The 17593-nt window shown below is 45.3% G+C and overlaps 1 protein-coding gene across 3 annotated transcripts in view; it reads left to right on the forward strand.

The window, feature by feature from the left end:
* Positions 1-16927, forward strand: part of Ddx19b (DEAD-box helicase 19B) — a 30148-nt gene extending 13221 nt beyond the window's left edge. For 2 of the 3 annotated variants that reach the window (XM_021169712.2, XM_021169713.3), the window contains exons 6-12: positions 2716-2818; positions 5497-5611; positions 6938-7115; positions 7442-7679; positions 10768-10930; positions 11275-11466; positions 11815-16927. In XM_021169712.2, coding sequence (XP_021025371.1) covers positions 2716-2818; positions 5497-5611; positions 6938-7115; positions 7442-7679; positions 10768-10930; positions 11275-11466; positions 11815-11876 — 1051 coding nt within the window. In that variant the 3' untranslated portion in view covers positions 11877-16927. The remainder of the gene's footprint in view (positions 1-2715; positions 2819-5496; positions 5612-6937; positions 7116-7441; positions 7680-10767; positions 10931-11274; positions 11467-11814) is intronic. The other variant, XM_085843574.1, reaches the window with a different exon arrangement.
* The last annotated feature ends 666 nt before the right edge of the window (positions 16928-17593 follow it).

Genomic DNA, 17593 nt, shown 5'->3' on the forward strand with positions numbered 1-17593 from the left:
GCCTTGAGATGCCAGAGCAACATTATGACAATTGTCATTTAAGATGAGGGAGATTGGGAAAGAGAGAAAGAGATGTGAGATGAGAGATACCAGGGAGCCAGATCAGGTAGAACCTTAAAGGACATTGGAAGATCTGAATGAGGAACTGGAGAGAGGTGGCTCTTTTGGTACAGATGGCTGTGTGTATATGGGGACCTGAGTTTGGATCTCTAGCGAACACATAAAAAGCTAGATGTAGCAGTGACCCATGTTTGCATTCTGTCTTCATGCTTGTAGGGGCAAGGGCAGGGGAATCGGTGCAAGTTGCTGACCAATTTAGTCAAATGAGAGAGCTCCAGGTTCAGTGAAAGATACTGTCTCAAAAAATAAAAATGGGAGGCTACTGAGGAAGATAATCTATGCTAGCTAGCTTTTTGTGAACTTCATGTAAGCTTAGTTCATCTAGGAAGAGGGAACCTTAACTGAGAAAGTGGCTCCATCCTGCAGGCAGATCTGAGGGGACTTGTTTTCATGAATGCTTGATGTGAGAGAGCCCAGCCCAGTGGGTGGGACCACCCCTGGCAAGTGATTCTGGACTATAGAAAGCAGGAAAGTGAGCCAGGAGGTAGTGATGCACTCCTGTACTCTCAGCACTCAGGAGGCAGAGGTAGGTGGCCGGTCTCTGTGAGTGTGAGGCTGGCTCTGTCTACAGCCAGGGCTACACAGTGAAACCCTGTCTCAAAGGGGCAAAAAAAAAAAAAAAAAAAGCAGGGAGGTGGTGGCGCACGCCTTTAATCCCAGCACTTGGGAGGCAGAGGCAGGCAGATTTCTGAGTTCGAGGCCAGCCTGATCTACAAAGTGAGTTCCAGGACAGCCAGGGCTACACAGAGAAACCCTGTCTCATAAAAAAAAACAAAAAAACTAGAAAATATAAAAAATATATAAAAATAAAAAAATAATGATAAAAAGAAGAAGGAGGAGGAGGAAGAAGAGGAAGAGGAGCTGAGTAAACCACGGAGAGCAAGGCATAAGCAGCACCCGTTCACCATCTGCAGGCTTCAGTTCCTGCGTCCAGGTTCCTGCCTTGACTGCCTTCCATGATGGGCTGTGACCTGGGAAGCGTAAGCAAGACAAACCCTTTCTTTCCCCCAAGTTGCCTTTGGCTCTGATCTTTACCACAGCAGTAGAAAGCAAACTAGGAAGATACGTGATGTCAACTTCTGCATTTCCTGGGCACATATGTGAACACACACACATATACATGTGTGCACGTACTAACGTAAGAATCCGGCTGAAGGAAGGCTTGATTAGTTTTTGAGCATAGAGTAACTCAAAGTAAATCACATTTTATTGAATCCCTGGCAGTTTCGACTATAGGTAAAGGTGCTTGAGAATCTCTGTGTGACTCTGCTACCCAATCCAAGGTCTCCTGTGTCAAGAAAATTTAAAATGCCATTTTAAGCTTTATTCGCTTTTATTTTTATTTTTTTATTTTATTATTATTTTTTAAAGATTTATTTATTTATTATATGTAAGTACACTGTAGCTGTCTTCAGACACTCCAGAAGAGGGCACCAGATCTTGTTACGGATGGTTGTGAGCCACCATGTGGTTGCTGGGAATTGAACTCTGGACCTTCGGAAGAGCAGTCGGGTGCTCTTACCCACTGAGCCATCTCACCAGCCCCGCTTTTATTTTTAAAAAAAATTTAAATTTCTGTGAAAGCGTTTTGCCTGCATAGGTGTATGTCTCTTGCATACCTATGTTCAAGGATGTCAGAAGAAAGTTTCAGATCCCCTGGAACTGGAGGTAGACAGTTGTGAGCCACCATGTCAGTGTTGAGAATCAAATTCAGAACCTCGGCAAGAGAAGCAAGTGTGCTTAACCCCTGAGCCACTTTCCAGCCCTTTGAAAACTTATTTGAGGGCTGGAGAGATGGCTCAGTGGTTAAGAGCACTGACTGTTCTTCCAGAGGCCCTAAGTTCAATTCCCAGCAACCACATGGTGGTTCACAAGCATCTGTAATGAGCTCAGATGCTGTCTTCTGGTGTGCATGAAGACAGAGCACTCATATACATAATGTAAATAAATAAGTCTTTTTTTTTTAGAAAAAAATAGAATCCAGGCGGTGGTGGCACACGCCTTTGATCCCAGCACTCGGGAGGCAGAGGCAGGCAGATTTCTGAGTTCGAGGCCAGCCTGGTCTACAGAGTGAGTTCCAGGACAGCCAGGGCCACAAAGAGAAACCCTGTCTTGAAAATCAAAAGAAAAAAGCAAAAAAGCAAAAAAACAAAAACAAGAAAAAGAAAACTTACTTGGTAGTTGTCTAGTTAGGATTCTATTGCTGTGATGAGACGCTATGACCATGGCTACTCTTCTGAAGGAAAACATTTACTTGGGGCTGGCTTATTATAGTTTAGATGTTATTACTGTGACATGAAGCATGGCCGCATGCAGGCAGTCATGGAGAGGTAGCTGGTAAGATTCTACATCCAGGTCAGCAGGCAACAGGAAGAGAAAGAGAGAGACAGAGAGAGAGAGATTGAGAGAGAGAGAGACAGACAGACACTGGGTCTGGGTTGAGCTTCTCAGACTTCAAAGCCTACTCCCAGTGATACACTTTCCTCCACTAAGGCCATACCTTCTAATAATGCCACTCCCTGTGGGACTATGGGAGCTCTTTTCATTCAGACCATGATGATAGTGACATTTCTGAACATTTTCTTTTTCATTCAGCCCACAGAACTTAATTGCCCAGTCTCAGTCTGGTACAGGTAAAACAGCTGCCTTTGTTTTGGCTGTGCTCAGCCAAGTAGAGCCTGCAAACAAGTTTGCCCAGGTAAGGACTTTAGGAATCAGGGTTTCCTACTAACATACAGCCTAAAAGGGTCATACTGTTCCTGGACTAAAAGCTGTGGGTAAACCAGGCAGTGATGGCGCACGCCTTTAATCCCAGCACTCTGGAGGCAGAGGCAGGTGTATTTCTGAATTTGAGGCCACCCTGGTCTACAGAGTGAGTTCCAGGACTGCACAGAGAAACCCTGTCTCAAACAAACAAACAAACAAGCCAAAAGCTGTGGGTAGTTAAGGTTATTTACACTTGTAATCCCAAGAAAAGATAGGCAGAGGCAGGAGAGTTTGAAGGTAGCATATGCGATGTAGTTAAGTTCTAGGCTAGCTTGGGCTACAGAGTGAGACCCTGTCTTTTTTTCTTTCTTTTTGAATGGTCAGTCCTGAAATGTATACATTCAAGGAACTGGCCTGAGCAGGTTGAGGAACACACACACACACACACACACACACACACACACACACACACAGGAACACATACATTTAACAACAGTTAAAGAAAAAAAAGTCAATGAATTTGAAAGAAAGCAGGGGTGGGGTATGAGGGAAAGTTTGGAGGGAGGAAATAGAAGAGGGAAATGATACAAGTATAATCTCCAAATAAAAAATATATAATACAAATCATTTATTGAGAGAACTTTCAGGTAAAAAAATATAATGCACTGAGATTAGCCAAACCCAAAGTCAAAGAATGAATTTTCAATGAATTTCTATTTAATTAGAAAAATCATTCTGAAGCATGGATGTTTACACTGAATCCCTCCCTCCCTTCCTCCCTCCCTCTCTCCCTCCCTCCCTCCCTCCCTCCCTCTTTTCCTCCCTCCCTCCCTTCCTCCCTCCCTCCCTTCCTTCTTTCCTTCCTTCTTCCCTCCCTCCCTCCCCTCCTCCCTTCCTCTCTCTCTCCCTCTCTTTTCTTTTCTTTTCTTTTCTTTTCTTTTCTTTTCTTTTCTTTTCTTTTCTTTCTTTCTTTCTTTCTTTCTTTCTTTCTTTCTTTCTTTCTTTCTTTCCTTCTTTCCTTCTTTCCTTCTTTCCTTCTTTCCTTCTTTGTTGACTATATATATGTATATACAGGTGTGTGCTTGGTGCCTGCAGAGACCAGAAGGCGGCATCATATCCTTGGAACTGGAGTTACAGATGGTTGTGAGCCAGTGTGGGTGCTGGGGATAAAACTCAGGTCCTTAATATTTTCATTATCATATTTTTTGTTTGTTTGTTTTATTTTTGAGACAGGGTCTCTATTATGTATTCCTGGCTGTCCTAAAATTTATGTAGATCAAGTTGGTCTTAAACTCACAGAGATCTACCTACCTCTGCCTCCTGAGTGGTGGGATTAAAGGCGTGCGCCACAGACATACTACAGCAACTATCAGCTTTATTTTAATGCCCTTATCCACCACACACACCGAAGAAAATTCATGAAAGAGTTAAAGCTGGAAAAACAATTAGCTTTAGTCCTCTTTCATGACTTATGTTTTCTTTACTTGCATTCTGTCTTTCCATTATCAAATATTTACCTTTCTACATGTTATGCTATATCCACATTTATGTTCACTCACACACACACACACAAGCACACACGCATGCATGCATATACACACACATACATTATAGGCTATAATCCTCACTCCATTTTCCTTCAAATTGTAAATGGCATTTCATTTCATATTTTTATTATATGTTCATCTTTTTTTTTTTTTTTTTTTTTTTTTTTTTTTTGGTTTTTCGAGACAGGATTTCTCTGTGTAGCCTTGGCTGTCCTGGAACTCACTCTGTAGACCAGGCTGGCCTCGAACTCAGAAATCCACCTGCCTCTGCCTCCTGAGTGCTGGGATTAAAGGCGTGCACCACCAAGCCTGGTTCATTATATGTTCATCTTAAATAAACTAAAAAACCCTTATGATTATTTTAGAAAGGGTCAACTCCTCCCCCCTGTCACTCTGTAGAGGCCACGTTGTGCTGAGACTTAGTGTGTAATTCGGGAGGACTGTGAGCACACAGCAGTGAGCCTCTCCTGTGCTGGGGACGTAAGCATCTGACTTGGCTCGTTTTTATATAAACCAGAACTCAAGTTGACTAGCAGTAGAGTGGCTAACGTTTCCGGGACAGCACAAAGCTTACTGCGCCTGCGCTCCCCGTGGTGTTTACGTCGGGAGGACTACTAAGGGGCTTGAGGCTTTACTTGTAGAAAGTCCACATTTATTATTCTCGTAGGTTTGAACATTCTGACAACTGCCAGACATGGTACATGCCTATAATCCCTAAATTTGAGAGGCTGAGACACGTTGAGCTTGAAATTAAGGCTAATCTGGTCTACATAGTCATCTGGAGGCCACATTGGTCTATGTATGTAGCAAGACCTTGCCCCCAAAAGGAAGAGAGGGCCAGGCAGTGGTGTGTTGCACACCTATAATCCCAGCACTTAGGAGACAGAGGCAGGCAGATTTCTGAGTTTCTGAGTTCGAGGTCAGCCTGGTCTACAGAGTGAGTTGTAGGACAGCCAGGGCTACACAGAGAAACCCTGTCTCGAAAAACCGAGAGAGAGAGATATGTTTTGTATGCTACATTTTTTTTCCTTTGGCCTCAGATGGATGAGCGGGTTCTTAGGGATATTGCCCTTGGCCATCACTTGTTAAGAGTTCTCAGTCTGTACTCTGTTTTTTCCTCCAGTGTCTCTGCCTCTCTCCAACCTATGAGCTTGCTCTTCAAACAGGAAAAGTGATTGAGCAGATGGGCAAGTTTTACCCTGAACTGAAGCTAGCTTATGCTGTTCGAGGCAACAAATGTGAGTAGAAGTATGGGCCTAGAGCATAAATGAAACTAACAACTTATTTTATTTTTGAAAACCTTCAGACCATCCCCAGCAGTTAAAACAGTTCAGTGAATACCTGCATACTTCCTGCCCTGGTTCAGAAACGTAACATCTGCCACACGTTCTTTATTGTATGTTTGTATGTTCTTTTTTTTTTTAAGATTTATTTATTTATTATATGTAAGTACACTGTAGCTGTCTTCAGACATTCCAGAAGAGGGCGCCAGATCTCGTTGCGGATGGTTGTGAGCCACCATGTGGTTGCTGGGATTTGAACTCTGGACCTTTGGAAGAGCAGTCGGGTGCTCTTACCCACTGAGCCATCTCACCAGCCCCTGTTTGTATGTTCTTGTCAGTAAATTGTCAGGATGGAGAAATGGCTCAGAGAATAAGAGCACTGGCTGCTCTTCCAAAGGACCTGAGTTCAATTTCCAGCAACCACACTGTGGCTCACAACCATCTGTAATGGGATCTGGTGCCTCTTAGGGGGTTTCTGAAGTCAGCTACAGTGTACTCATATACATACATACATACATACATACATAAATGTTTTTTAAAAAGTAAATTTTCTTATTACAGTTCATTCTTCCTGAATCTTTTAGTAGGCACCTCATATGGATATTATATAATTACAATGTCCTTGTTACAACCAAATAAATTAACAATTTCCTAGAAAACCTAACATCTACTTTACCCTTGCCCATTTATACTTAAATTTTTTATTTTTTAGTTTGCTGAAGTACAGGTTGGTCTTGCCCTCACAGCTCTGCTTTAGCTTCCTGTGTGCTGTGGGTTATAGATATCCACTACCATTTCTGGATTTTTTTTTAATGGGGTATTTTATTTTATGTGCAACAGTGTTTTACCTACATGCATGTCTGTGCCACCACTTCCTGGTGAGTTAATGAAATTATATGTTAAGGATGTAACAAAAAATAATGATAAAGCCGGGCAGGTGGCGCATACCTTTAATCCCAGCACTCGGGAGGGAGGCAGAGGCATGTGGGTTTCTGAGTTCCAGGCCAACCTGGTCTACAAAGTGAGTTCCAGGACAGCCAGGACTACACAGAGAAACCCTGTCTCAAACAAACAAAACACAAAAATAATAAAAATTTTAAAATAATTTCATTAATCCTAAATTTGATTAACTATGTGCCCACTAGATATTATGGTGGCATCTTAAATTTTCCCTAAAATATAAACAGAAAATTCTTAGAATTAAACATAAAGTAGCTTCAAAATATCTCACAACGGAGAGCTGGCCTTCTCGTACATGAAGAAAACTTATCTTTTCCACAGTGGAGAGAGGTCAGAAGGTGAGTGAGCAGATTGTCATTGGCACCCCCGGGACCGTCCTGGACTGGTGCTCCAAGCTGAAGTTCATTGACCCCAAGAAGATCAAGGTGTTTGTTCTGGACGAGGCTGATGTGATGATAGCGACTCAGGGCCACCAAGACCAGAGCATCCGCATCCAGAGGTAGGAACTAGAGCCAGGAGGAACTGGCCAGAGCTCCTCTTGCATCTTTGAGTTCTTTGCTCTGCTCTGTGCAGCTGCATTGGTCTGGTGGGCCATTTGCACAGCAGCTGTCACCATGCTCCCAGCATGGGTTGGGGAGAGAGGCCTGGGTCCCTCACTCAGCCCCAGTGCCATGCTGGGTCTGCTCCTCCCGGTCAGGATGCTCTCTGCCCACCTCAGCCTGCTGCGGCTGCAGCCCATCCAGAATGGGGAGGCTGAGCTTGTGTTCCTTCCCTCTGGCTCTACTGCCTTGGAGTCTTGCAAAGTGCCCGGACCTCCACTTGCAGGATGCTGCCCAGAAACTGCCAGATGCTGCTTTTCTCGGCCACCTTTGAAGACTCGGTGTGGAAGTTTGCCCAGAAGGTGGTCCCAGACCCCAACATCATCAAGCTGAAGCGCGAGGAGGAGACTCTGGACACCATCAAACAGTACTACGTGCTCTGCAGTAACAGAGAGGAGAAGTTCCAGGCCCTGTGCAACCTGTATGGGGCCATCACCATCGCCCAAGCCATGATCTTCTGCCATGTGAGTAGCTGTCCTGGCCTGCTCAGATGCACTGCCCTTCCCTGCTGTTTGTAGGTTAATAAGTCGCTACCACCTGAGGGAGAGGTAGCCATCTCTACCACCAGCTGAAGAGGACTAACTCCCACTCTATCTACTACACTGAAGGGAAATCACAATCTACATCCACTGCCCAGGCAATAAATAAATAGTCTTCTTGAATTTTTGAGTTTAAAGTCAGTTTGGTTGATAATGCTTAGAGATTCCTTTAAAAAAGAAATTCCCCAATCCTGAGCTGTCAGTGTAGCTCAGTTCTAGCATGTTTGAGTAGCAGGCATGGTCCTTTGGATTCCATACTCAGCACCACAAAAACAAAGCAGAACAAAACAAAAAACCGAAAATCAACCGATAATTCTGTTTTCATTTTTTTTTGAGACAGGGTGTCACTGGCCTTGAACTCACAGAGATCCTTCTGCCTCTCTGCCTCTGCCTTGTGGTAGAATGAAAGCATGTACCACCATGCTCAGTTTATACAATTTTAAAATGTGTGTTTTATTTGTATTTATATGTCTGTGTCTCTGTGCACGTATATGGAAAGCAGGAGCGGCATTAGATCCCCACTGGAGCTGGAGTTACTGGTGGGGAGCCCCCTGACATGGGTGCTGGGAACTGAACACTGGGCCTGTAAAAGGTTAGCAAGTGCTGTCACCCACTGAACCATCTCTCCAGCCCTGGATCAATTCTTTTTTCTTATACAAATTATGATGATGAGGAGGAGTGTGTGTGTGTGTGTGTGTGTGTGTGTATGGAATTCAGTGGACGACTGATGATCTGAGTTATTTTCCTAGAACCTGTATGTCTGGTGTCTGTGTACACCATGCCATAAACATGTACTCACATATACACAGACTAACGAATATAAAATTAAAAGTGAGTAAGCTGCTTGTGTAGGCTGGCAGAATGACTCAGAGGATAAAGGTGCTTGCTGGCAAGCATCATCACCTGAATTTAATTCCCAGGCCCTGCATGTGGGACGTGAGAACTTAATCCCCGTGTTCTCGTTAGACCTCCTCATTGGCTCAGCACACTCATGCTCCGTTTCCACCCTCTCATTCAAACACTACATAAATTAATTTAAGGGCTGGAGAGATGGCTCAGTGGTTAAGAGCACTGACTGCTCTGCCAGAGGTCCTGAGTTCAATTCCCAGCCACCACTTGGTAGTTCACAACCATCTGTAATGAGATGTGATGCCATCTTCTGGTGTGTATCCGAAGATAGCTACAGTGTACTCACACATAATAATAAATAAATCTTTAAAATAATTAATTTAAGAAAATAAGAAATATGGCCAGGCATGTTGTTGTACACCGTTAATCACAGCGGGAGGCAGAGGCAGGCAGATGTGTGAGTTCAAGGCCAGCTGTGGATACACAGGGAGACCTTGTCTAATAAATAAATAGTATGTCTGTGCATGCACAGGAACAGCACTGTGAGGTAGTGAGAGCAGCGTCCCATAGGATAGGGTCTTCGTCTTGTACTTTGTCTCTGGGGCAGGGTCTTTCCTGCTGTTTGCTGCTGCACTGTGTCCCTCAAGCTCACTAGCCTGTAAACACGTGCTCCAGGCTCTTCTATGAGCTCCAGGGATCCGGGCTCAGGTTGTCAGGATGTATGAATAGGCCCTTTTCCAGACATGCTACATTGTTGTTTTTTAAAGGTTGATTTATTTATTATATGTAAGCACACTGTAGTTGTCTCATGCTACACTTTTAAAAACATTTTTAAAACTTGTTTTATGTGACTACTCTGTATATATACCTGCATTCCAGAAGAGGGCATCAGATCATGTTACAAATGCATGTGAGCCACCATGTGGTTGCTGGGAATTGAGCTCAGGACCTCTGGAAGAGCAGCCAGTGCTCTCAACCACTGAGCCATCTCTCCAGCCCTTCAGCCCCCACTATTTTTATTTATTTATTTATTTTTTATTTTTTTTTTTGGTTTTTCGAGACAGGGTTTCTCTGTGTAGCCCTGGCTGTCCTGGAACTCACTTTGTAGACCAGGCTGGCCTCGAACTCAGAAATCCGCCTGCCTCTGCCTCCCAAGTGCTGGGATTAAAGGCGTGCGCCACCACGCCCGGCTCCCCACTATTTTTAAACATTAAAGATTTTTAGAAATGAAGATAGTTGGTCTTACATGAAAGAGAAACATTGGTTAAGCAATTCATCCAAATGAATAATATAATGAAATTCCATGTGAGAAAACATTTAAAGGAGTTTTTAAATTTTCTTTTTGTTTTGTGGTATGTATATGTGCTTATGTGTACAGGTGCTTGCAGGTTAGAGGCATCAGATCCTTCAAGCTGCAGTTACATGGAGTTGTTAGCTGCCTGATGGGGGTGCTGGGAACGGGGCTCAGGTCATCTGCAAGAGCACTATGTGTTCTTAATCCCTGAAACATCTCTCCAGCCCAGGGCAAATATTTTTAAATGTTTTTATTTTTTGAGAAGTTCATATATATGGTGTATTTGGATCCTATTTTTGTCCCACGACACCCCATCAAGATCTTTCCCTGACTCCCTCCCCAGGACTCCCTTACAATTTTATGTCTCATCCTCCTTAGGATCCACTGAGTCCACTTAGTGCTGCTTGTACATCACAGGTGTAGCACCAACCGTGCTGTCTGGTCGCTTACAGGACCACACCCCTGAGGAAACACTCGCCCTCCCGCTTCATCAGCTGTCAGTTCTTAATAGCTCCTCAGCTAGGGAAGGTGGCTCTTGTAAACATGCCTCCTACATTCCAGGATGCTGGCTGGCTTGATCTTGTAAAGATCTTGTTCAGGCAGATACAACTGCTCTGAGTTCATGAGTACGGTGGTCTTGTCACATCCAGGAGACTGGTTTACTCCAGTTCTGCCCACCCTCTTGATGTTCCACCCCAGCCCCGACCCCCATGTGAGGAATTTTAATCCTGGACAGCCTGCTGAATTCATTAAGAGTCTTCACATCTCCTGATGGCAACAATCACCTTTTTGTGGATATTTTTGTTTCTGTTTCTGTTTTTGTTTTTGTTTTACAGGTCTCTTCATTAAAAACAATTCTTTTCACTCCAGACCCGCAAAACAGCTAGCTGGCTGGCAGCAGAGCTCTCAAAAGAGGGCCACCAGGTGGCCCTGCTGAGTGGAGAGATGATGGTGGAGCAGAGGGCTGCCGTGATCGAACGCTTCCGAGAAGGCAAAGAGAAGGTTCTGGTGACCACCAACGTGTGTGCCCGTGGTGAGCAGAGACTGGCCCCGTTCACCAGGCTGGGGGCCCAGGCCCTGTGAGCAAGAAAAGTTCTTGTCTAGTGGGGGTGGAGGGTTTGAAGGACATTCCTTCCTAGGAGAGGCTGGGTGGAAGGGAAGCCCGCAGTCTGCCTTGGTGGGAAGGTTTCCAGGTGCTCCCTGTCTGGTAGACTTGTGTCCTGCGGCCTCAGCTACAGACCCTCTTTAGTGGTGTGTGCTTTAGTGGCCACATGCCAGATGTGACCTGTTCCAGCCAGTGTCTTCAGCCCAAGTGGGTACGTGTGGCTGATGGTGCCCCTCTGTCTCCTGCCTGCCTCCCCCAACCCCTCTGTACAGGTATCGATGTTGAACAGGTGTCTGTGGTCATCAATTTTGACCTCCCTGTGGACAAGGATGGGAACCCAGACAATGAGACCTACTTGCACCGCATTGGGCGCACTGGCCGCTTTGGCAAGAGGGGTCTGGCAGTGAACATGGTGGACAGCAAGCACAGCATGAATATCCTCAACAGGATCCAGGAGCATTTTAGTGAGTGCCGAGTTGGCTCTGCCTGGATCCCTTTCAGAGGGGGTGTGGGAGAGGGGAAGTTTTCATGGTCCCTGAGGTGAGCTCTGTCCCTGCATATCAAGGGCTCAGGGGCTGCAATATCAGTGCCCGGGACCAGACTGGGAGAACCTGACTTCCTGGGAAGTTGGTAGCCATGACCAGAGCCCTGATGCTATCTGCTCAGGCTCAGGAAGCCTGCTTGTGCCTAGAGGAAGCATCACTGTCCCTCAGGGAGGTGCCTCCGCAGACTGCCATGCTGTCCTGGGTGACTTCTATTGCATTTCCTCGGTAGTTCATGGTGGTCTTCCTGTCTTTTCTTTCTCCCCTCAGATAAGAAGATAGAAAGATTGGACACAGATGATTTGGATGAGATTGAGAAAATAGCCAACTGAGGCGCTTCTCCATGGGCTGGCGCCACCCTCAGCGCTCCCTGCCTGGGAGTCTAGTGCTTTCATGGCATAGGCCTTGACAGGCCCCTCAGAGACCACGGGCTGAGTAGAGACTACCTACCTCATTCGGAATTACGTTTGGACTTGACAGAAATTTGTGCAAATGATGAGGGATGGTAGAAATTTGTTTACACAACTTTGGAAGATTAGGCATGAATACACAGAAATTTACCTTTTCAAGTCCCATCTTTTTTTTTTTTTGACAGTATTTTCCCATCACACTGATCTAGATAATATGCCTAGGATCCCTCATGACAAACCTTAGCTGTTTGTGACTTGGAGTTTGCAGGCCAGCCTTGTGGAAGTGACAGCACAGAACAGAGAGCACGTAGAGGCAGAGTTCTCAGGGAGGAGAAGGATATAAGCCAGTCTTGTGTCAGGAGGATGGCATGAGGTACTGGAGTTGGCCTGTGGACTGCTGGTTAGGACTTGGTTGGTGTGTAATGGCTAAGCTGGGTGTTACCAGACCCCTGCTGACATTCTTTCCAGGAAAAGATTTGCCATGTTGGACCAAAATGCCTTTGGGGCCTCTCCTTAAGCTTTGTGGCTCAGGAACATGGGCAAATCTAGTTATTGGTGAGTTCTTGGCTCATACTTCAGCAAGACCTGTGGAGAAGTTGTCCTGGAGGATTAGTGGTGCCTCTGGCTTACGGTAACACCTGGATTATGGGTACTTGAGCCGTAGTTTTTACATCTGTAACATCACTTGGATGTTAGTAGTCCCCGGCAAAGAGCAGGGTACCGAGGTTTGGGATCTGACTGAGTACTGTAGCTTAAAGTCTCTGATGCGCAGGCAGCCTTGATCAGAGCAGGCTAGGCATGGTCAGCAGTTGCCAAAAATCCCTGCTTTGTTTGCAGTTCCTGAAAGATTAGTCCTGTCAGAGCTGGGGAGTGACTGCAGACACTGGGCAACATGGCTCTAAAGGGATTCTGATGGTCTGTGTTCACAGTGAGTGTGATGTGGGACAGGACGGACCACAGCCGTTTGTCTGTCCACAATGAGTAATCCACAAGTACTTGCTGCTTTCTCCCTTAGTATGCATCATTAGAACAGTAAAAGCACACAATAAAAAGAGAATTTCTCACACTGGCTAGGCCATAGATACTACAGAGTGACAGCAACTTGGAAGGATTGAGAAGCATCCTCTTCAGTTCTTTGACTTGGACATGGGGTGATTCTTCTCTCTAGGGCTTGTTTTGTTAGTTTTGTTGCATGTTTGTGTTGTGCTGGGACTCACACCCGGAGCCTTGCGTTCTGCTGCCTAAGCACATTACTCTGAACTATTATTTCCAGCCATGATGGAGGAATGTTGTGGTGAGAAGTATAGACCTGTGTTCCCATATCTTAAGGCCAGCTCCGTTCCCTGGGAAAGGAGAGTGCCATGGCTACCACGTGGTGGTGGTTCAATGCCACAGAGAAACCAACAGGTGCCTGTTCTCCACTCTCCAGTGGGTATTTGAATAGAATTCTCTGTGGGCTCCTGGCCAACTTTGATCTATTTTAGGAGTCTTAAAAGGAAAGAATAAACTTTTTCTCCCAAAATACTGTGGACCAAACTTGAAATAAGTGAAAACAAGGACTGTAGTTAGAGAAGTGTGCGACTCTTCCCTGAGTCTGAGGAGGAGACTGGGCAAGGCGAGCAGCAGCCTCTCCAGTGACTTCTGGTGGGAGTGTAGATCGACGCTCCTAACCTAGTGTCCTGCACCTCGGAGAATACTGGATGGGTTTCATGGTGTCTGTGAAGTTATATACATTAGTTTAAGGTTTAAAAACTTCTTAGGAAGACTCCCAAAAGATTTCCCACCTTTTAAAAAGGTGAGTCCTACATTGTGGATGGCTCTGGCATGTCACTAGTGTCATGTGGCCCATACTCCTTCAAAGCCCACACTCACTCCTGCCACCATCTATCCCCCAGGGGCAGGTTAGCACTGTCTGGAGCCTTAAGAATGTATTGAGCTTACAGAGCCTTGATCCCAGGGATTTGACTGTTATGTATCTATGAAGTGAGAAACTGAGCTCTTGGACGAAGGAGCTCAGGGAAAGAAAGAAGGGAGAAGCTCAGGGAAAGACACATTTTTGTGTAATGAAAAGTTTTGTGATGCTCATTATCCACAAACAGATTTATATTGGAATTTTATTCCTTGACCTCAAACTTAAGTTTCTGCCTCAGTTTCCTGGGTGCTAGACTTATAGGTGTGTACTGTCATGCCAGACTGAGGTATTTTTGTTCTGAGTATCGTTTATTGGTTATATGCATGCATAAGGTCTGATAAGTTGTTGAGTCTTTTAGGGATTTGGGGTTTTTGTTTTTTGAGACAGGGTTTCTTTGTGTATCCCCCGCTGTCCTGGAATTTGCTCTATCGTAGACCAGGCTGTCTTTGAACTCCAAGATCCACCTGCCTCCAACTCCTGAGTGCTGGGATTAAAGGTGTGCACTACCACACCCTGCACGATACAGTTTTTGCTGGTGTTAATTATGAACTGTTCATGTTACTAAGACAGTAATGCTTATAAGAAGCAAGTAGTATCTTGTGGTTGGTGATATATTAAGTAAAGTTAATACCACCTTCAGCTAGTATTAGTCCAAGTCAGGTGGTACTGTTCGAACGTGAGCAACGAGGGCATCTCCATAGACCCAGGATCCTGCTCACTTGCCAGGCATTCACAAACACACATGCATACGCACACACACACACAAATACACACACCATCCCACTTTAGTAAAACAGGATGATTTTGGTCACTGCATGTAAGGTCAGTCTGTGGGTGCATCCTCCAGGAGTGATGGTATATACCAGTCAGTCCCTGCATTAGCAAGGGTGATAGTTCATACCTGTAGTCTCTGCATTAGCAAGAGCGATAGTCCATACCTGTAACCCCAGCGTTAGCAAAGCTGAGGCCGGAGGGATTTGAGTTTAAAGTCAGCCCAGGCTACATAGGTCCTGTTTCAAAAAACAAACAAATAAAACAAAACAAAACAAAAAACAATCTCAACATGGTAGTTCATGCCTATAATCTTGGCATTTGTGATATGAAAGCAGGAAGTTCAGGAGTTCAAAGCTAACCTAGGCAATAAGAGGCTGGGTCAGGGCATTCCACCTGGAGATAGATCTTTCCTATTTCTTACAGAATCAGTGTCCGAGACTGGTATAAGAGTTCCAGAGGCCAGAGAATGTTGAATAAAGGAGTGGGGTTTGTGTGTGAGGAAGCAGGCTCATGACAGGATTTGCAAGGAAAGGACTCATCCTCAGGTACAAAGAGAAGTTGAGGCTAGCCTGGCCTACAGCAAGCCCTGTCTCAGAAAGGAAAAGAATAAAATGTATTGGGTACAGTGGTCCTTTCTTACAATTGCAGCACTCAGGAGGCTGAGACAGTATTGCTTAGTTCAAAGCCAGCCTGGGTTACTTAGAAACAGGCCAGCCTTAGCTGTGTTAGTCAAGATGACAAGGGTGAAAGAGATACGCTGGGAACACAGCTAAGGTGGCCCTGTGTGGGAAAGTTGGTTCACAGGATAAAATGCTGCTGCTGCTGCTGCTGTTTTTATTGTGCTTGGTGTAGGGTCTCACTGTTTAACACAGACTGGCCTGGAAATCAAAGCAATTCTACCTCAGCCTCCTGAGTGCTAGGATTCTAAGCAGGAGCCACTATGACCTGGCAACTAAATTTTGACTGTTTCACAGTCCAGTGTCCTGCTGTGACGGAATAGCCAGGGCTGAGTAGTCTGAGGACGGGTGGGCCTGCAGGCCTGGAGGGAGACATCAACGTTAGAGCATTAGCAGCAGGATGAGGAATTCTGAAATCAGTGCAGCAAAATTGGCTTTCTGTTGTTGGAGGAGGGAACTGGACTGCCTGCCTCCTCTGCCCACACCACTCGAGGTAATGCTGAAGGCTTCATGGACTCTCAAGTTTCTCTTGATCCTCTTTTAGAGACACTAGACTCATTGAAACTCATTGCAAGTTTACATGGCTTTGCTTCTGTGCTTGAGAGTAAATATCCTGTGCTTTGTTGTGTGACTGTTATGGTGTCTTCTATAAAGGACCCTGGTGCACGAAATTAACCCAAGAAACGTATGCTGAAGCACATACACTGCTTTTCTTACCCTTAGCTGAGATAGGGCTTTCCCAGAACAGCTTGGAACCCTAGTGTGAAGATGCAGACCCATGCTTTTCTTGGCCTCCAGACTGTCTTGGCTTTAGAGTCTGATGGGGCAGGGGAGTGGCTGTTCTTGTCGTAGTTTCAGTCATGAAGTGGGGAATGGCTGGAAGGTGGAGGAAGGTGTGGTGGCACACAGCTGTAATCTTAACACTTGCAGGGCTGATGGTTGAACCTTTAGAGTACTGGTAGGGCTACAGAGGTCTGGACTGTGTAAAATGAAAAGATTAGGCCCAGCTTTACCGCGCTGCCTGACATGCCTGCTGTCCAAATGAACCATGTCTCCCCTCTGCCTTAGCTCCAGTGAATGGACAGAGAGACGAGGGTGAGAGAGCAGATCTTTGGCTTTTTGAGCGGCTAGCTTTTGCCAAGGTAAGAAATAGCTTTCCCTACAAGACTGCTGTTGCTCAGTGTGTTTTTGCCATTCCAATTCTTCAACTTAAGAACAGCCTACTGAGTGTAAGTTATTGTACGATTCCCTGAGGGCACGCCTCTCCTTTACTGTGGAAGGAACATGTCAAGTCACGTGGCCAATTAAGCCTGCTTGTTTGTTTGTTTGTTTGTTTGTTTGTTTTGGTTTGGGTTTTGTATGTGTGTATGTGTTTAGTTCATTTTGCTATCTGACAGCAGTAGCTGCTAAGTATGCGTAGAAATTACCAAGATGTGGCTAGTGAGATGACTGGTTATTGCAGGTCCAGTTCCTAAAGGTAGGAGAAAACTAGCTAGCCTCAGGGAGTTGTCCTTAGACCTCATTAGTGGGGCAATGGTGCATAGTCACACACAGATTTTATTTTTTAAGACTTGCTCGTCTTTTTAAATAAATATATTTTTTAAAATGTGTATGGGTATTTTGTCTGCATTAACTTTGTCCAGTGTCTTTGAGTTTCCATTGCTGTGAAGAAACAATTAACCAAAGTAACTCATTTAATTGGGGCTGGCTCATAGTTTCAGGGGTTCAGTCCATTATCATCATGGTGTGAAGCATGGCAGCATCCAGGCAGACACAGTGCTGGAGGAGATGACAGTTCTGCATCTTGATCTGAAGGTAGCCAGTAGAAAGCTGTCTTCTGCAGGCATCCAGGAGGAGGGTCTCATCTGCACTGGGTGGAGCCTGAGCACAGGAGGCCTCAAAGCCTCCTACACAGTGGCACACCTCCTGACAGAACTGCTCCCTAAGGCCAAGTATTCAAACATGGGTCTATGGGGCCAAAGCTTATTCAAAGCACCACACACGGTGTCTGTGGAGGCCAGCAGGGGACATTGGATCCCCGGAATGGTGGAGGTTTCTACTCATATTTGATTTCTCAGCAGTATTAGCAGTACTTCCTGAAGGAACTAGTGCCACTCAAACGTTTGCCACTGGCACATCTGACCACACCTCAGGCTCCTTGACGCTTTTATTCACCTCCTCATGCCTTCTTGGGCAATTCCTCTTCTCTGCCACAGGCAACTTTGTTCAATCCTATGGGTCTGTTTGCTAGAAAACCCCCAAATCTATCCCAACAC

Source organism: Mus caroli, unplaced genomic scaffold (assembly GCF_978045245.1).
Source record: "Mus caroli unplaced genomic scaffold, Mus_caroli_1 scaffold_10, whole genome shotgun sequence".
Classification (NCBI taxonomy): Eukaryota; Metazoa; Chordata; class Mammalia; order Rodentia; family Muridae; genus Mus; species Mus caroli.